This window comes from Pseudorca crassidens, chromosome 6 (genome assembly GCF_039906515.1).
Source record: "Pseudorca crassidens isolate mPseCra1 chromosome 6, mPseCra1.hap1, whole genome shotgun sequence".
NCBI classification, from domain to species: Eukaryota; Metazoa; Chordata; class Mammalia; order Artiodactyla; family Delphinidae; genus Pseudorca; species Pseudorca crassidens.
In genome coordinates this window covers 93452308-93471647 of record NC_090301.1, presented here as the reverse complement: position 1 = coordinate 93471647, position 19340 = coordinate 93452308, and the positions used below count along the sequence as shown (strand labels likewise).

The 19340-nt window shown below is 37.1% G+C and overlaps 1 protein-coding gene across 14 annotated transcripts in view; it reads left to right on the top strand.

The window, feature by feature from the left end:
• Positions 1–19340, top strand: part of R3HDM1 (R3H domain containing 1) — a 114633-nt gene that overhangs the window by 3357 nt on the left and 91936 nt on the right. For 11 of the 14 annotated variants that reach the window (XM_067742075.1, XM_067742083.1, XM_067742080.1 and 8 more), the window contains exons 3-4: positions 15625–15666; positions 16133–16222. The exons of 2 other annotated variants lie outside the window; for them this stretch is intronic. In XM_067742075.1, the coding sequence (XP_067598176.1) occupies positions 15625–15666; positions 16133–16222 (132 nt within the window). The remainder of the gene's footprint in view (positions 1–15624; positions 15667–16132; positions 16223–19340) is intronic. One more of the 14 variants, XM_067742073.1, reaches the window with a different exon arrangement.

Sequence of the window (19340 nt, the reverse complement as noted above, 5' to 3'; positions counted from 1 at the left end):
CAACTCATACAGCAGTAAAAAAGCATTTAGACCCCACTGATTCAGTATAGTAAGGTGGTAATTATCTAAGAAATTTAGAGGAATAACATAATTTTTCTAGTCATTTTTAGTAATAGCACTTGCAAAAAATTCTCATGCTGCAGTCAGTACACTCAGTGATGACAGAATGCCAGTATCCTGGTTGGATCAGAGAAAATGCTTAAATTCTATTGCATTTGTGATTGAAATAGTAAAAGATTTCCTTCTAGTTTCTTTTCTACACCTAATGTTCCCTCTTTCAGGTCACGTTTATCAACAAGCGATTAATTTGGATTATAGCATACGTTGAACTTACTGCAGGTTCGTTTCCAGACCACTGCAGTAAAGCAAATATTACGATAAAGCAAGTCACACGAAGTTTCCCAGCATATATAAAAGTTATGTTTATGCTCTACTGTAGTCTGTTAAGGGTGCAATAGCATTATGTATTAATTCATAGTGAACTTTTAATTAAGGTTCAGACCTTAATTAAAAATACTTTATTGCTAAAAAAACTGCTAACCATCATCTGAGCCTTCAGCAAAGCATAATCTTTTTGCTGGTGGAGCATCTTGCCTAGACGCTGATGGCTGCTGACTAATCAGGGTGGTGGTTGCTAAAGGTTGGGGTCACTGTGACCATTTCTTAAAATAAGACAATGAAGTTTGCTGCATCAATTTACACTTCCTTTCACAAACCATTTCTCTGTAGCATGCATTGATGTTTGGTAACATTTTACCGACAGCAGAACTTCTTTCAAAATTGGAATTAGGGCTTCCCTGGTGGTGCAGTGGTTGAGAGTCCGCCTGCCAATGCAGGGGACACGGGTTCGTGCCCCGGTCTGGGAGGATCCCACAGGCCGCGGAGCGGCTGGGCCCATGAGCCGTGGTCTCTGAGCCCGCGCGTCCAGAGCCTGTGCTCCGCAACGGGAGAGGCCACGACAGTGAGAGGCCCGCGTACCCCCCCCAAAAAAAAAAAAATTGGAATCAAATCCTCTCAGACTTGGCTGCTGCTTCATCATCCAAGTTTATCAAATATTCTAAATCCTTTGTTGTCATTTCAATAATTTTCACAACATCTTCACCAGGAGTAGATGCCATCTCAAGAAACCACTCTCCTTGCTCACCCACAGGAAGCTACTCCTTGTCTGTTAGAAGTTTTATCGTAAGATTGCAGCAGTTCATTCATGTCTTCAGGCTCCACTTCTAATTCTAGTTCCTTTGCTGTTTCCACTGCATCTGCAGTTACTTCCTCCACTGAAGTCTTGAACCCCTCAAAGTCATCCAGGAGGGTTGGAATCAAATTCTTCCAAACTGCTATTACTGTTCATATTTTGACATCTTCTCATGAATCACACGTGTTCTGAATGGCACCTAGAATGGTGAATCTTTCCAGAGGCTTTCAATTTACTTTGCCCAGATCCATCAGAAGAATCACTGTCTGTGGCAGCTATAGCCTTACAAAATGTATTTATTAAGTAATAAGACTTGAAAGTTGAAATTACTCATTGATCCATGGGCTGCAGAATGGATGTTGTGTTAGCAGGCATGAAAACAACATGAATCTTGTTGTACATCTCCATCAGAGCTCTTGGGTGACCAGGTGCATTGTCAGTGAGTGGTAGTATCAATATTTTGAAAGGAATCTTTTTTTCCGTGCAGTAGGTCTCAACAGTGGGCTTAAAATATTCAGTTAACCATGTTGTAAATAGATGTGCTGTCATCTAGGCTTTGTTGTTCCACTGATAGAGCACAGGCAGCGTAGGTTTAGTGTAATTCTGAAGGGCCCTAGGATTTTCAGGATGGTAAATGAGCACTGGCTTCAACTTAAAGTCACCAGCTGCATTAGCCCCTAACAAGAGAATCAGCCTGTCCTTTGAAACTTTGAAGCCAGGCATTGATTTCTCCTCTCTAGCTATGGAAGTCCTAGATGGCATCTTTTTCCAGTAGAAGGCTATTAGATCTTCTGGATAACTTGCTGCAGCTTCTACATCACACTTGCTGTTTCACCTTGCACTTTTATGTTACGGAGATGGCTTCTTTTCTGCAACCTCATGAACCAACCTCTGTTGGCTTTAATCTTCCACAGCTTCCTCACCTCTCTCAACCTTCACAGAATTGCTGAGAGTCAGAGCTTTGCTCTGAATTAGGCTTTGGCTTAAGGGAATGTTGTGGCTGCTTGGATTTTCTATCCAGACAACTCTCTCCGTATCAGCAGTTAGGCAGTTTCACTTTCCTGTCATTGGTGTGTTCACTGGAGTAGCACTTTCCTCCAAGAACTTTTCTCTTATGCTCACAACTTGGCTGATTGCTTGGCACAGCAGCCCTAGCCTTCAGTCTGTCTCAGCTTTCGATATGCCTTCCTCACTAAACTTAATCATTTCTAGCTCTTGAATTAAACTGAGAGACATGTGACTCTGCCTTTCACTTGAACACTTAAATGCCAGTATAGGATTATTAACTGGCCTGATTTCAGTGTTATTGTATCTCAGGGAACTGGGAGGCCAGAGGAGACGGAGAGAGACGGGAACGGCTGGCCAGTTGGTGGAGCAGTGAGAACACACACACATTGGTTAAGCTTGCCGTCTTACGTGGATGTGGTTTGATGCACCCCAAAACAATTACAGTAGTAACATCAAAGATCACTGATCACAGGTCGCCATGACAAATAAAATAATAATGACAGAGTTTGAAATATTGTGAGAATTGCCAAACGGTGACAAAGTGAGCAAATGCTGTCGGCAAAATGGTGCCGATAGACTTGCAGGTTGTCACAGACCTTCAGTTTGTAAAAACACAGTATCTGCCAAGTGCAGTAAAATGAGGTATGCCTGTATTGCATTTCCTACCATGTCTGTTGTGTTGCCCTTGGCAATAAGCACAAAAACGTTTTGACGACCATTCTTGAATCATGGCCCAGTTGTTCATACTACAGGAGAATTTCATGCATTCCCCAAACACTTACTGAAAACCTATTCCATGGCAAGGACATAGTGTAGCAAGGAAAAATGGGCCTGGTCTCTGACATCACATTCCGTATAGTATGGTGACTATAACGACTGGGGGAGGAACAAGGCGAATATGAGAATTTGTTTTATGTTAATCCACTGAATGCTATATTCGTTGTTTACTCAAATGTTTATCAAGAATTTACTGTATGTGGGTATATTTACTCTGCTTGGAGATTTTGTAGTCCAAGATGCCTCTGTGCAAGGTGTCTGGCAAGGGGCTTACAGTTGGAATAATATACAGAGAAGAGATTTAAGTAATGGAAATTAGGAATGAAGTATATAAAACTAGAAAAAAATTGTCATTCTGTTTTCGCATAATGTAAAATAAAGTCAGCTGTTTTAAGAATCAACAGGGAATAGAGTGTCTTGTTGAAAAAATAATCCAGTTAATATACAGTTACCTCTTAACTTGATAGGGAGTTACCTATTATGAAATGCCTTTTTAAAAAAAATACTACTAGGCATTTCATCTTCTTTTGTTACCTCTAAGATACTGCCTGAAGGTTTAATTTTAAATAGCAACTATTATTTTTACTCAAATTTTAGATGTATGTACCAATTAATGTAGGTTCCCTATTAAGAATTTTGAATTAGTCAATATATTCTCTGCTTTCCTCTCTATCATTCTGAAAGTCAGCTACCGTGAATATAATTTATATCTGTTGTCTTCCTTCAGCATAGTAATATTTAAAGTGACTTAGGGGGCTTCCCTGGTGGCGCAGTGTTTGAGAGTCCGCCTGCTGATGCAGGGAACATGGGTTCGTGCCCCGGTCTGGGAAGATCCCACATGCCACGGAACGGCTGGGCCTGTGAGCCATGGCCGCTGAGCCTGCACGTCCGGAGCCTGTGCTCCTCAACGGGAGAGGCCACAACAGTGAGAGGCCCGCGTACCGAAAAAATAAAAATAAAGTGACTTAGGGAAATGGAAGTGTTTTCCTAAGGAAGCATACATTTCATCCATTTCCAAGTCTTAATTTCCTGACCATCCCCTTAATATTTTATTTAGAAAAACTCATTTTTAAATGAAGGGATGTCATAGTATAAAACTGTAAAGAAATCTTATGATTTTCTACTGTTTGTTAAGGATAACGTTTACATAAAATGTTCTTCATTTGTTCACTGCTATGTGATCCAAACCCAGATGATCCCCTAGTGCCAGAGATTGCATGGATCTATAAAACAGACAGAGATAAGTACAGCAGGCTGTCTCAGGAATGGACTCAGAAGTATGCCATGTGATGCTACCTTAAAGTCAGAATAACCTTCATTACAACTGGAATAAACTTTAAATTATGGTTCCTTTTATTATTTTCTTATCTGGCTGCTCCCCTATCAGACCTCATCTTTTTTCATTTTATGTTTTGTTTACCTCCCTCCATTCATTCACATGCTCATCTGAGAATACTTACGTTCTTCCAGCTTTGGACAGTAAGTGCTTTTAGAAGCTGTAAAGTAGTTACAAGAGAACAGTTACCCAAGATTCAGAAGTTTTTTTTAAAAAAATGGAGCATGTGTATTATGTGGCCAGTGTTTTCACTCTAACTTTGTTATGAGACTAAAACCATTCCTCACTGCTCTAATGTGCTGAAGAATCATCTGAGGGGGAGGAAGGTGGAAGCTGAGTTGTCACATCAAAGGAAGCAGCATTATTCTAGCAGCATCCATTCTTGTTTAAACCTTCCACTCTTAGAGATTTGAGGTTACATGATATACTTTATGCTCATAACTGATGTGGCTGGAGAATTGGTATTGAATTGATAGCATCAGCAGAATGGAAAATGTGATGTGTTTTATGCATGTCAATAAGGGAATGACCTGCTCTTGTTCTACAGAGAATGGAAATTGGAAGTCAAACACTCTTTGTATTCCAAAATAGGGTCTCACACATTTTGTAATTTTCATTTACATTGTTAGGAGGCTTGGAGCTATTAGCTAATCTATCTTCCAATACACTGTTTAATATAACACTGAGTAAATGATGCAAGTTGTCAATGGATAAGTGATAAACTGATAGCTCTGCTACTAATTGATTTTTCTTCAATAAAGTTGCATAAACCAAAGTAATAATAATATTAATTTCATCAAGCTGGAGAGAGGCCAGCAGACATTAGGCATCACCTTGAATGGTTCCAAGCAGATATTATCTCCTAGAGCTCCTTGACCATTTCTTCTATAAATAATTTCGCTTCTGTGATTCTCTATTCTTCAGAAATGTTAATTGTGTTTTTTATTCAGTTTTATTTGAAACTATAATCTTTTAGAGAATTTTTAAGATTACTTTCTTAAGAATTTCTTAAGAATGCTTTAGAAGTAATTCAAGCAGTATGTGTGCATTAATGTCAAGAAGTTCACTTTCCCACATAATTGCTTTGGAGTTGTTCTGAATTGTTGATATGGTCCCAAATAATGGTACAAAGGGTTTTTGCTTAGTAATTTTTCTGTTGCCACACACACACCATTCCTCTTGCAAATCTTGAGTGATATGTTGGACTTTGTATGATTATTAAATATTTGGAAGGTTTGGGGTAGTGAGGTGTCAGGTTTCTAAATCCAGAAAAATCTTAATTTGTTAGACTACCACTAACCTTTAACATGGGATAAATGGGTGGGGGGAGTGTTTGCTTTGGTTTCCTTTGTATAACTTAATCATGTGGTCGTTGTGTTTTGATTTTTCTCAGAGATAGATTTTTCACATTAAATTTAGGGTAAATTACTTGTGTTTATTTCTGCCATTTATTTGAAATGTAAAATTAGGAATCTTATGCTCTAAGGTTCAAACTGAACTTTCCCATGGTTTGACAATTGTATCTTTGTACTTGACAAATGTTTTGTCTAGGAATGATCATCTGTATACATGTACCTATAAATACAATCCAAAACGTATTTCGGAGCAGTTCAAACATTGATCCCTCTTCCCACAAACTACTGAACAGTAGGATGGCGAGTCCAAATTGTGTTGGTAACCCTTGTTATGGAGGAAATAATAGAACTGATTTTTGTTAACAAGTAGGCCTCATGTGCCAGAGTGCATGAACAGCTTCTGATATATATGAGTGAATTTTCTATACACAGAATCAGTTGAAGCAGGTGTTTAGTATATTCTCAGCTTCTATAGCAAGCCCTGTGATAATTAACATGAGACTTTTACATCTTATATTCCCCAAGTTAGTTCCAATGTATTTCTTTGAAAAGGGGAGGATAGGGCAAGTAAGGGACAGGAAAGCAATGACAGTCTAATAAGGTTATCAGAAAAGCTCAGGGGGGAGACCACACTTCTCCAACAGTGAGGTTAGTGGGCATCAAATTCCTTAATTGAGGAAACATGTAAAGAAGTTTCTGTTTAAAGGGCTCAGTAAGATTATGTCCATGTAAAATCATACAAATCTTAACTATTTTTTCCTCAAAGATAAAAGGCTGTATGTAATGTACCTGCTACATAGTAAAAGCCCAACAGATGGTAGATGCTGTTAGTAATATGATATTTATAATCATCATCATAATCGTTACTAATTATTTATTAGCAGTAGCACAACTATATTGTTCCTCAGATTGATCCCTTTATTGTCATGCAACATCAGATTTTTTTTTCTTTAGTAATTAAAAAAAAAGTAAAATTTATTTCTTGACATAAGCTCCCAAAATTTTCAATACAGTACTTTTTCTTTGTATTAAGTTCCCTATCTGTGTACTGTACTTTTGTCTTTAAAAGTATTTAATGAGTTCAACTTTTAAAACTTAAAATTGACTTCCCATACTACATTTTACTTTTCTAATTATTTCTATGATTTGGTGCTCTTTCTATTGAACCTGGGTGATATATACACATGATAGCTAGCACATTTGCTTTTCACAGTGCTTTATTATGACATGTATAAAGAAGATGTTCCCCACATCTTGCAGATGTAGAATGCTTTTACATAATATTTTTACTTCCTCCAACAACTTTCACATATATCATCATTAGGATGGTGGATGGTAAGATCCTTTATCTTCATTTAATATACGGGGTAACTATAAACCAGAGTCCTTGACTTTCTCCAGGGACTTTACCTTAGATGTTTAATCCTGTGCCTTTGGATTTTTTTTGTTGTTGTTGTTGGAGTATAGTTGATTTATAATGTTGTGTTTAGTTTCAGGTGTACAGCAAAGTGATTTAGTTATACATATACGGATATCTATTCTGTTTCATATTCTTTTCCCATATAGGCTATTGCAGAGTATTGAGTAGAGTTCTGTGTGCTGTGCAGTAGGTCCTTGTTGTTATCTCTTTTATATATAGTAGTGTGTATATGTTAATCCCAACCTCCTAATTTATCCCTCCCCCCCCTTTCCCCTTTGGTAACCGTAAGTTTGTTTTTCTAAGTCTGTGAGTCTGTTTCTGTTTTGTAAATAAGTTCATTTGTATCAATTTTAGATTCCACAGCCTTTGGGTTTTTAATCCTGTGCCTTTTTGCCCAGAGCATTAAATGGTATAAACAAATTAGTGATTGGGGGTGGTTTGTCAGTTTATTGATATTTTTTAAAAATCCACTCTGCCAACTCAGAAAACTTTGTTGTTTTCTGTTATTCCGGTGGAAAATATCAGCCTGGCCTCTTTTGTTCTTACTATTCTTGACCTTTAGCTGACATTTACACTTCAATTCATTATCTTCTCTCAATAATTACCATTAGGGACTTCCCTGGCGGTCCAGCAGTTAACACTTCGCCTTCCAATGCAAGGGGTGGGGGTTCGATCCCTGGTTGAGAAGCTAAGATCCCACATGCCTCGGGGCCAAAAAACCAAAACATAAAACAGAAGCAATATTATAACAAATTCAATAAAGACTTTAAAAATGGTCCACATCAAAAAAATTATTAAAAATATATAATTACCATTATCTTGAAAAGTAGTGAGAATTAGTAAGGTCTTCAAAGTATATTAAGAGCCTTAGTTGAAAGGTGTCAACTGTTATCATTAATTTTGTTCATAATAATTACAAATAAAAAATGATCCTCTTTTTGAAATAAGTTAGATTTACTATTAATTGAGTGATATTGATTGGTAGTTAGTTTTATGAAAACACAGTACAACTCATAAAGATTATTCTCTTCTTCCTTAGCAATACGTAAATCTCATAGTTCATGATTTCAGTGCTTTTGTTTTTCTTTCCTTTATTTTCTTTCGTAAGAAACTTTAAACAGATCTAAACTCGTCCTAGCGGTACAAAGATAGCAAGGAAGATTACTGAAAATATTAGACCAAAAGAGACATTATGGGGAATTCCCTAGCAGTCCAATGGATAGGACTCCACGCTTCCACTGAGGTGGCATGAGTTTGATCACTGGTTGGGGAACTAAGATCCCTCATGCTGCATGGTGCAGCCAAAAACAAAAAAAAGGAGAGACAGAGCCATTATGATAAGCAAAGAAATGTTAGAAAACAAAACCTATAGATTATTCCTTAATATTAAGTTGACTACATGGATTTAGATTTTTGCTTCTTTTGTTATTAATTGTAAAGGTCTCTGGTTTGGGATAGCAATTAAGACATGTGTAATGTTTTGAGGATCCTTCCAGATCCATATTCTGAAATAAATTTTAAATTTGTTTAAAGTTCTTTTATTGTAAACAAAAGACCAAAGTACTGAAATCATCAGTTATGTTTGTTTTTCTTTGCCCTCGAAGTTGATCTACAGAGCAGTATGTTAAAAAGCAGTCTGTGTTTATTGTAATATTACACCTTAACCATTTATTATTGAACCTCAGTTTTTCTCTAAGCAAGGAGCTAGTAGCTCTGACAGTGTATTAATATCAGTTTCAAACTGAAATTATATTAGGGATGTTTCATATTCTGAACCCATTTATTGGCCTAATTCCTGTCCTATACTGTAGTATCAAACAATGTAAATTATAAATTGGCACCTTTAGCCCTAAGCCTTATAAATTCTAATTTAATTAGGATCTTTCTGAAGTAGTAAAAGTCTGCTAAAGGAGCTGCTAAATTTTTACTGTGACGATGAATGAAATTCTGTTAAAAGTGAAAAGAATACTATAGAGATAAATTAATGAAACCAAAAGTTGGTTTTTCAAAAAGGTCAACAAAATTGACAAGCCTTTAGCTAGATGAACCCAGAAGAAAAGAGAGAACCAGAGGAAAAAAAAAAGAACCCAGGAAAGAAAACCTCAAATTACTAAAATAAAAATGAAAATATGGGGCTTCCCTGGTGGCGCAGTGGTTGAGTGTCCGCCTGCCAATGCAGGGGACACGGGTTCGTGCCCTGGTCCGGGAAGATCCCACATGCCGCAGAGCGGCTGGGCCCGTGAGCCATGGCCGCTGAGCCTGCGCATCCGGAGCCTGTGATCCACAACGGGAGAGGCCACAGCAGTGAAAGGCCCGCATACCGCAAAAAAAAAAAAAAGAAAGTATGGACATTACTATCTATTCTATAAAATAAAAAGGATTAAAAGAGGGTACTATGAACAATTGCTAACCAACATATTGGATAACCTAATGAAATAGACAAATTCCTAGAAACACGAAACCTACCAAGACTAAATCACAACAGAAAATCTGAATTGACATATAACTAATAAGGAGATTGAATCAAAAAATCAAAATCTCCTGACAGAGAAGAGCCCTGGATCTGAGGAATTCTACCAAGTGTTTGAAGAACTAACACCAATAGTTCCCAAACTTTTACCAAAAAATTATAGAGCAGGGAATACTTTGTAACTTATTTTTCTATGTATCCAGCATTACTCTGATAACCAAAGCCAGACAAAGACACTGCAAGAAAAAACTACAGACCACTATCACTTATAAACATTGATGCAAAAATCTTCAACAAAATACTAGCCAATTGAATTCAGCAGCATATGAAAAGAATTACACACCATGACCAAGTGGGTTCCAAGGATGGTTCAGCATATGAAAATCAACCAATGCAGTATACCATATTAACTGAATGGGGGCGGGGGGGGGGAGGTAACCTGATCATCATAATCGAACACAACAACCTATTAAGATTTTTTGTTTTTACACTCATAAAACTAGGAATAGAAGGAAACTACGTCAACACAATAAAATCCATATATGAAAAACCCACATTGAGCTTCATGTTCAATGGTGAAACACTGAAAGCTTTTCCTCTAAGATTAAGAACAAGGTAAGGATGCCCACTTTTACCATTTCTATTTAACATGGTACTGGAAATTCTAAGAGCAATTATACAAGAAAGAAAGAAAAGCCATCCAAATTGGAAAGGAAGAAGTAAAATTATCTCTGAAAATGACGTGATCTTATATGTATAAAACCCTAACACCTGAAACTAACACAACATTGTCAATCAACTACATTCCAATGTAAAAAAGTTAAAAAAAAAAAAAAAAACCCTAAAGATTCCACACATGTTCGAAAAAAAACCTGTTAGAACTAATAAATGAATTCAGGTAAAGTAGCAGGACACAAAGTCAGTGCACAAAAATCAGTTGCATTTCTATACACTAACAATGAACAATCTGAAAAGGAAATTACAAAAGCAATTTCATCTACAATAGCATTAAAAAATAAAATAATTAGAAGTTAACTTAATCAAGGAGTTGAAAGTCTTGTACTATGAAAACTACAAAGCATTGCTGAAAGAAATTACAGATGACATAACTAAATTAAAACACATTTATGTTCATGGATTGGAAAACTTAATATTGTTAAAATGTCAATGCTACCCAAAGTGATCTAGAAATTCAATGTAATTATCCTATCAAAACCCAAATGTCATTTTTGCAGAACTAGAAAACCCCATCCTGAAATTCATATGGAACCTCAGAGGACCCGGAATAATCAAAACAGTCTTGAAAAAGAACAAAACTGGAAGAGTCACACTTCATGACTTCAAAACTTACTGCAAAGCTACAGTAATCAAAACAATGTGGCGCTGGCATAAAGACAGACACATAGGCCGGTGGAATAGAATAGAGAGCCCAGGAATAAGTCCTTGCGTATATGATCAAACGATTTTTGACAAGGGTGCCAAGTCCATGGAGAAAGGACAGTCTTTTAAAAAATGGTGCTGGGAAAACTAGATATCCACATGCAAAAGAATGAAGTTGAACCCTTACCTAAGACCATAAACAAAAATTAACACAAAATGGATCAAAAACCTAAGAGCTATAAAACTCTAAAACTCTTAGAAGAAAACATTGAGGGAAAGCTTTATGACTTTGGTTTTGGAGATGATTTCTTAGTTAGGGCACCAAAGGGGCCAGCCAAGGGAGCTTTCTCAGCCCCAGCCCAACCTCCAGGACACCCCATTGCCCGGGGATGCCTGCTATGAACTGCACACCCAAGAGGGAAGGGGCCACAGAGCCAGAGATGCCAGATCCATTTAAAGTCAATACCTTTAAGGAGGCAAAGGATGAAGACTGTAAAACCACAAAAGAGATTGAAGAAGGTGTGGGGTGAGACTGCCAAGATTCTGCACCTCAGCAAGCTCCCAGGTGTTGCCTGTTGACAGGTCTGTGGGCAGAACTTTGAACAACACTGAAAACAGCTGTTAAGCTGTGGAAGCTACTCTAATCAAATGATTAGTGCCCCTTGGCATCTTCCAGGATCACAGGCCCCCAGTGATGTATACAACAGAAACATACATCCGAGAGCAGTGACATGCTGATCTTGTCCTCGCAGACAGCGGGAAGAAAGTTACTGGAACAGTTCACTTTTTCCAGAGAGAGAATGTGGTATTTCCAAGAAAAGAGTCAATACTGAGGCCTTCCCTGGTGGCGCAGTGGTTGAGAGTCTGCCTGCCAATGCAGCGGACACGGGTTCGAGCCCTGGTCTGGGAAGATCCCACATGCCACGGAGTAACTGGGCCCGTGAGCCACAACTACTGAGCCTGCACATCTGGAGCCTGTGCTCCGCAGCAAGAGAGACCGCGACAGTGAGAGGACCACGCACCGCGATGAAGAGTGGCCCCCGCTTGCCACAACTAGAGAAAGCCCTCGCACAGAAATGAAGACCCAACACAGCCAAAAATAAATTAATTAATTAATTTTAAAAAAATCATAGAGACAGACAGTAGCATGGTAGTTGCCAGAGCTTGGAATGAGAGGAGATGGGGAGTTAATGTTTAATGGGTACAGAGTTTCAGTTTTATGAGATGAAAAGAGTTACGGCTATGGATTGTGCTGATGGTGACACAACATTATGAATGTATTTAATACTACTGAACTGCACACTTAAAAATGGTTAAGATGGTAAATTTCCTGTGTATTTTTCCACAGTAAAAAAAAAAATTGAGAAGGAGACTTGGCTTGGGCTAGGGTAAAATCTAAATATATGTAACCTGTTTAATCTAAATATATGTAACCTGCTTAATCTAAATATATGTAACCTGCTTAATCCAGGGTCAAAAATTAAAGAAAAAAAAATGGGGCTAGAAAAGTGAAAGGCATGCTTTAAATAACTAAATTCATTTTAAAAATAATTTATTCTTATTTAATGCCAAACTTGTTTTCTCTGCTTTGTTGTTGTGTGTGCATGTGTGTATGGTAGATTTTCTGGTATTTATTATGTAATTTCGGTTCTTTGCTGTTTGAAATGAAATAATAAGTGATTTTTGTTGAATAATGCCACTTTGGCAGTTTATAGTTTACTTATGTAGCAGTGTATTCGTTTCCTGTTGCTGCGTCGTCGCATATTACCGCAAACTTAGAGGCTTAAAACAATGCCCAGTTATCAGCTCACAGTTACGTAGACTAGAAGTTAGTTGAGCTCAGCTGAGTTCTGTTTAGGGTTTCTCAAGGCTGAAATCCAAGGGGTTGGCCAGGCTGGGCCCTTATCTGAAGACTCTGGGGAAGAATTTGTCTTTACACTCATTCCGACAACAATGGCACCTCAGTGTTTTGCAGCTGGAGGTCTGAGGTCCATGTTTCCTGGCTGACTGTCGGCCAAGGGCCACTCTGTGCCCCTGGAGGCTGCCTGTAGGCCTCTTCATCTGTCCCCTCCATCTTCAAAGCCAGCTGTGCAGTGTCAGGTCCTTCTCACCCTTTGAATCTGATCTGCCGCCCCACTCCCAACAGAAGAATGCTCTCAGCTTTTAAAGGGCTCACTTGATTGGGTCAGACCCAGCTGAATTATCTGTATGTTAAGATCAACTGATTTGGGACTTTAATTACATCTGCAGAATCCCTTCACAACATTCTTTAGATTGGAGTTCGATTAAATTACCAGAGGAGGGGCCTGTTAGGAGGCCATCTTTAGAATTCTCCCTCTCACAAGTAGTATTTGACTCACAGCAAGATTTTTTTATAGGTGTGTGATATTAAGTACACAGGACTAAGATTCTAAAGATCTTGGGTTCTGTTTTACTATTTAGTAACTCTGATACTGGACTATAAGGCTCTTGAGACCAACAATTGTGTCTTATTCATCTTTATAGGCCTAGTGCCTGGCACAGAGTGGCTTACAGCAGGAGCTTAGAACATATTAAGTCACAGTGAGATAATTTTACCCCTCTTTGATTTTTCTTTTCTTTTTTCTTTTTTTTTTTTTCCTTCGGTACGTGGGCCTCTCACCGCTGTGGCCTCTCCTGTTGCGGAGCACAGGCTCCGGACACGCAGGCTCAGCGGCCATGGCTCACAGGCCCAGCCGCTCCGCGGCACGTGGGATCCTCCTGGACCGGGGTACGAACCCGCGTCCCCTGCATCAGCAGGCGGACTCCCAACCACTGCGCCACCAGGGAAGCCCGATTTTTCTTTTTTTAATCTTCCTTCATCAAAGTTTTCTTATGAATTAAAACTGAGACGGTTAATGCATGTGTAAGTCATTGAAAATTCTAAAACATTACTGTAGGGACAATATACAGCCTCCCCCAACCCCCCCTCCTTTTTTTTTTAATCTACCCTTTCCCTGAACCTTTTCAAGAACCTTGAGAATTAATACAAACAATATTAACTTTTATACCGGTAAAAGTAAACTGAAATAACTTGACCAGGGTCACCTATTCGTAAGAAGCAAAGCCAGAAATTTAAATCCAGTCCTACATGTGAATGCAGCTTTTACTTGTCAGTTAATCATCTCTCTTATTTTTAAAAAAAACTTTTAAGAGAAAGTGCTATGCCTTTGATACGTAGAATTACAAGGGATTAAAGCAGAGGACCGGAGTAAATCGTAAATTCTTTTCTGCTGCCTTAGAACTCATTTAGTCATGTGCATTTTGCTCGTATTCATCTATTGACTTTTCTCGGATTTTTTTTTTCCTGTAAACCCTTACTCTATGTAACATAACTTCTTTTAATTCTGTTTTTAGTTGCGAGTAACAGAAATCCTCTTGATTAAAGAAGTGAGTAAATAGAGAAGACAGAACCAACATGTAAAAGCTCTCTTAGGCAGTAATGCCGTGTGCATTTGTTCATGCATCTGTACCATTTTCTTCTCTGTAAGAAACAGAAGATCATTTTTCTTTTTTTTTAATTTTCATTTTGTTGTTGTTACTGCTGATTTTTAATGTTGGATAATCCAGGGTCAAAATTCCCAAGAATATAGTGCTTCTTATCTCAAGAACTTTGGCCTCAAAATGGGAGACAACACCCTGGTACTGTAGATTCTCATTTCTGTTGGTCTACAAGGAAGTTTTTTTCGGATGTTAGAATGAAATGGTGGCTTTTTTTCATATGTGAAGCATACTCATCTAGGTATTAAGGACTTTGTTTTATGTTTGATACCAAACTGGCTCCCTGGCATTGAGTATAAATGATAGATACCTGGACCTTGTACTGTTTGGGGTTGGTGTTAAACAAGTAGATTAGAAGGAGGTGGAAGGAAAGAAAACCTATCTGGCTTCGGTTCACAGGGACTTCAGCTGCTTTCCCAAGCCAAAGCCTGGTATCACAGACTAGAGCTACTCACCCCAGTGAGTTCCCTATTCGCGTGATTGATGATCTGGTGGTCAAGCTGAACATACATATTAGAACCTTGCCCACTTTTCTTCATTTCTGCTTCATTGCCTTACCCTAGATTAGGCAAGTAGGATACATATTAGAACCTTGCCCACTTTTCTTCATTTCTGCTTCATGGCCTTACCCTAGATTAGGCAAGTAGGGGTCTGTGCTAGTAAACTGGGGGTGTACTATGAAGTACAGTGCTGAAAAGACTCAGTAGAGAGGTGGTTGTACTCTGACTCAATGGGCATTTGAAACATTCTCCTTAGTAAGTTTGGAACTTTGCTGAGCACAGCCACTTAAAATTCCTCAGGACTTTGTGGGGGTTTTTTTCCCCCTAACCTTGGCTAAAGTGTAATATGTTATCGAATACCAAAGAAGTATATTTTATTTTGCTACTGTCTAAGAATTTACCTTATAAATTCAATTTAGCTCAATTAACACAGAAATTGTGGCTATTTGCTCACTTAAAGGACATGCCAACCCACAGAAGGATTTTAGAGAATCTTCTGCAAGTGTGCTTTTGGGAGGAATCAGTACTTCTTTACTTGAAACCAACTTTGATTTCCTCGTTTTCCATTCTTTGTGCAGTTAGTTTCTCTGTGGTTTAGGATTATGAACTAAGAAGCAATCTTTTGTTTCAGTATGAAATTTAATACAAATCTTTCTTGTGTATTCAGCGGCCACTGCAGTCATTTGGACAGACAGGAAAAAGGTCTAAGGTATAGTAAATATTTTGTGCTGGCATGCCAAGGGCCTTCATGCTTGATGAATCTTTGTTTTCATAGAGCACTGCATTCAGTTTAGTTTTGTCATATTTTCTTTGGGGCAGAAAGCTTATTTTGTTTTATTTGGGTTTTTTGTCTTGCCTAGTCGCTTTTGTGCACTGCTTTTATATCTTTAATGGTTCTTCATCTGTAGAGAAAATGGCTTTCTCATCATTCTTTGGGTTTTGAGATTGGAGTTATTCCCATTCTTGCTATTGCTATTATTTTCAAAACTGCAGTTATTGTTTTCCCTCATAACAAAAGGTTTTAATGGTATTTAATGATATATTTAATTTGCACATTTCACCTACGTCTGTACATGGCAGAAACTATTATAAAGAAACTTAAGAAACTCTAGGGGGCTTTTGGATATGCCCTAGATTTATGGAATGTAGTGTTAATTTTAAATACTTTTCTTTAGTCAAGCTCAAAGTTAAAGCTAGTTCGGAGCCTTGCAGTGTGTGAAGAATCTCCACCACCCCCTACAGCAGAGATATCACAGGAGAACCAGGTAAAAAAAAAAAAAAAGCAATAAGCAAAATAAAAAAGGAAAAAAATTAATTATTTAAAGTTGTGGAAAAACCTACTTCCTGGAGAAAATTTTTTCATAATGTTAAATAAAATTTGGATGTGCATGTACGTGTGTTATGTATGTTTTTACTAAGTGAAACTACTAAGTCTAAGGCTTAGTGCAATGATTTCTCACTGGAAAAACTTAGAGATCATATAATTAACTGAGAATATGGCTTTAAGGGAAATTATAAGTTGTTATGGAAAAGTTATATTAAAGTACTACTTCCAGTTAATGTGATTGTGATGAAATTTGCCCTTGAATTTGCCCAAATTTGATTTTGGCTTTTAGAAATTTGTCAAACACCTCTTGAGTGTGAAGAGGAGACTACCTAAGACTTCTGCTTACATATCATTTTACTTAACCTGAATGCGTGGTGAAGTCTGTTTTCATATTAGCATGGCTCTGATAGTTGTCTAATATTTCTAATTCCTCTTCTGTCTATGTTTGCCAAGTATAGAACTACCAAGGCTCAAGCAAATAGTTTGGTTTTTTGCTTTTTATATTCTTTTTAATGCTGTGACTTTACTTTTCTGTTAATCTCAGTTATGGATTGATCTTTGTCTTATTCTACATTTGGACATTTACATATAATTATTTTTGGACCCTCTACCAGTGTTTATCAATGTGATAACTTTGGCTCTTTGTGGCTTGTTCTACTTTTTAAGAGTTTGAATAACCTAAAATCCCTCTGTATTCCAACAATTAGTTTCCAAAGAATTGAGGCAATTTTGTGGTTAAGACACATGACTGAATAAAGGAAAAGAGAAAAAAAGCCATGACAGGTTGTATGTCTTCTTTTTTTTTAATGCTAATTGTACGTTTGTTAATTCAAGCAAAGACAGTTATGCTTTGCCTTGATTTAGAAGATGATGACGTCAAAAGCCTACTATAGATACTGAAGATAGTTGTCACATATTTAGAATGTGTTCTGTTTTTAAAAGCACTACAACTCTGTCTCTGAATTATAACAAAAGGACTTTTTTGATAGATTATTTATTGTCAATGCACTTAATATCAGTTTCCTTTGAAATTCGTTCAAGTGTCAAGCAACATAGGGTTCAAAATTTACTTTTGATTTTTAAAAGTTCTTTTGTACATTCAGAGTAAAGAATGCACCTGTTCGGGGTGGAGCAGTTGGCAATGTAATGTTTTTTGAAAATTAATTTCTTTGTTTTGTTGACCAAAATGTTACACCATCTTAGCCTCTTGGAATAATTAGTCCAAGGAGATAGAGGAAATGAGAAGGGTCAGGCATTCATAAGACTGTTAGTCCAGAAAAGGTGCCTTTTTTGAGAAAAACTGTAACAGACATGATCTTTGGTTTTATTTGGTACATTTCACCTATCTGAAAAATTATTGTGGGAGGCAGAAGGGGGGAGAGGGTTCTTATAGTACTGCATAGATTTGTCTAGTGAAAATTTATGAGAAAAAATTAATATAAGGAGTATATGTTGTATATTAATGTATATATTGTTCAAAACAGCTGAGTTACAGCATTTGGATAATGAATAAGATGGTTATGCCAGAGTTCAGTTATTCCACGTAATATAGTCTTTCTCAATTTCTCTTGGATACAGTTAACTTTTTCTTTTGGGATAATAACCTATTATTACCCTCTCTGAACAAAAGATATTCTTTTTAATAGAAAGTCTTTTTCCCAGTCTTGAGTTAACTAAATTGCATCTGACTGGGAATTGGAAAATAAGTTATTTCTTGTAAAATGTACTAGTACCAAATCCTTGACGGCAGAGATACTTTCCAACTAATAATGCTTGCTTCAGAATGTGATTTTTGAGGAATTAATCTGGAATAAAACTCATTGTTCCAAAGGTTGAGAGGCAATTAAAAGAGAGATGTCATTTGTGTCAGATGACAGCTAATGAGAGGGAAGTGACCTCAATAAATTATGTCAATTACAAAGTGAAGAGTAAAGGAATTACAGCTACCTATGGAGATATTGCTCTCATTTGAGTTATTTATAGTCAGGAGAGTTCGTGTATAAGGACTTCGGCATTTAAAATATGTCTTGTTTATTTGCTACTGAAAACAAGGGCTCAGTACCAACTGAAGACAAGCCTCAGTACATTATGCATACTGGATTTTTAAATACAATTCATCTTGATAAATAGTTTAATATCTGTAATTAAAATATGTGACTTTAGAAAGAGAATTTGGAAATGAAATCTGATAGTCATTATAAGTGCCTTTTAGTGAAGTTGTAAATGTGAAATCTTTTCTTCCAACCTGGATTTTATGGATTATCCTTGAGTAACAGCAATAGAGAAGCTGTAAGTCAGGAGAACTTCTAAATATTCTACTTCTGAAGCATAGTTCTGGGATTCATTTTTAAATATCTATTTTACAGTTAAAAAAGAATGAGGAAAGTGGATTAGAAAATGAGTCATAATGAGAAAAATGACTGGTTGATGAATGTATGACATTGATTAACGTATGAGATTTGGTAAACAAGACAAAGGAGGGCTTAAAGCAGGTGTTCATCGTTTTAGTGGAAATTGCCAGTGCATAGCTTTTGTCCTATATCCTGAGCACAACTTTGAACTGGGATGGAATGGGAAGCAGAGTTGAAAAAAGATGAAAATAGCAGTCAGCAACACCATAGGAAAAAATATGTATGTATTTGATCTGAAATTCTTCTGCCAAATACTATTTTGAAAAAAATTATGTGGGGAGAAAATGGGTAATAGAAATCCTGGTGGCTGCAAGTTTAAGATTCCTGAAATTTATATCTTCTTCAATATTGACTTATTGCGCCTACCGTCACCACCAACCCTCACCTAGAAAAGCGAAGTAATTGATTAATATTTTTCATCTCTAAAGAACAACTGTATACAGTAATTTAGCTTGCATATAGGCTGTACCTTTATCTTTAGTAGAAATGGTCTGGAAGTTAGTCTCCCTTTCTTTATAAGTTTGCCTGAATAAACAGAGCTATGTGATTTTTATCTATTTGAGCTATATGAATTAATTTCCAGTAATTCCTTTGGGTTCTGAAATTGCATGTAATGACATTGTTTCAAAAATAAAATGTAGACGT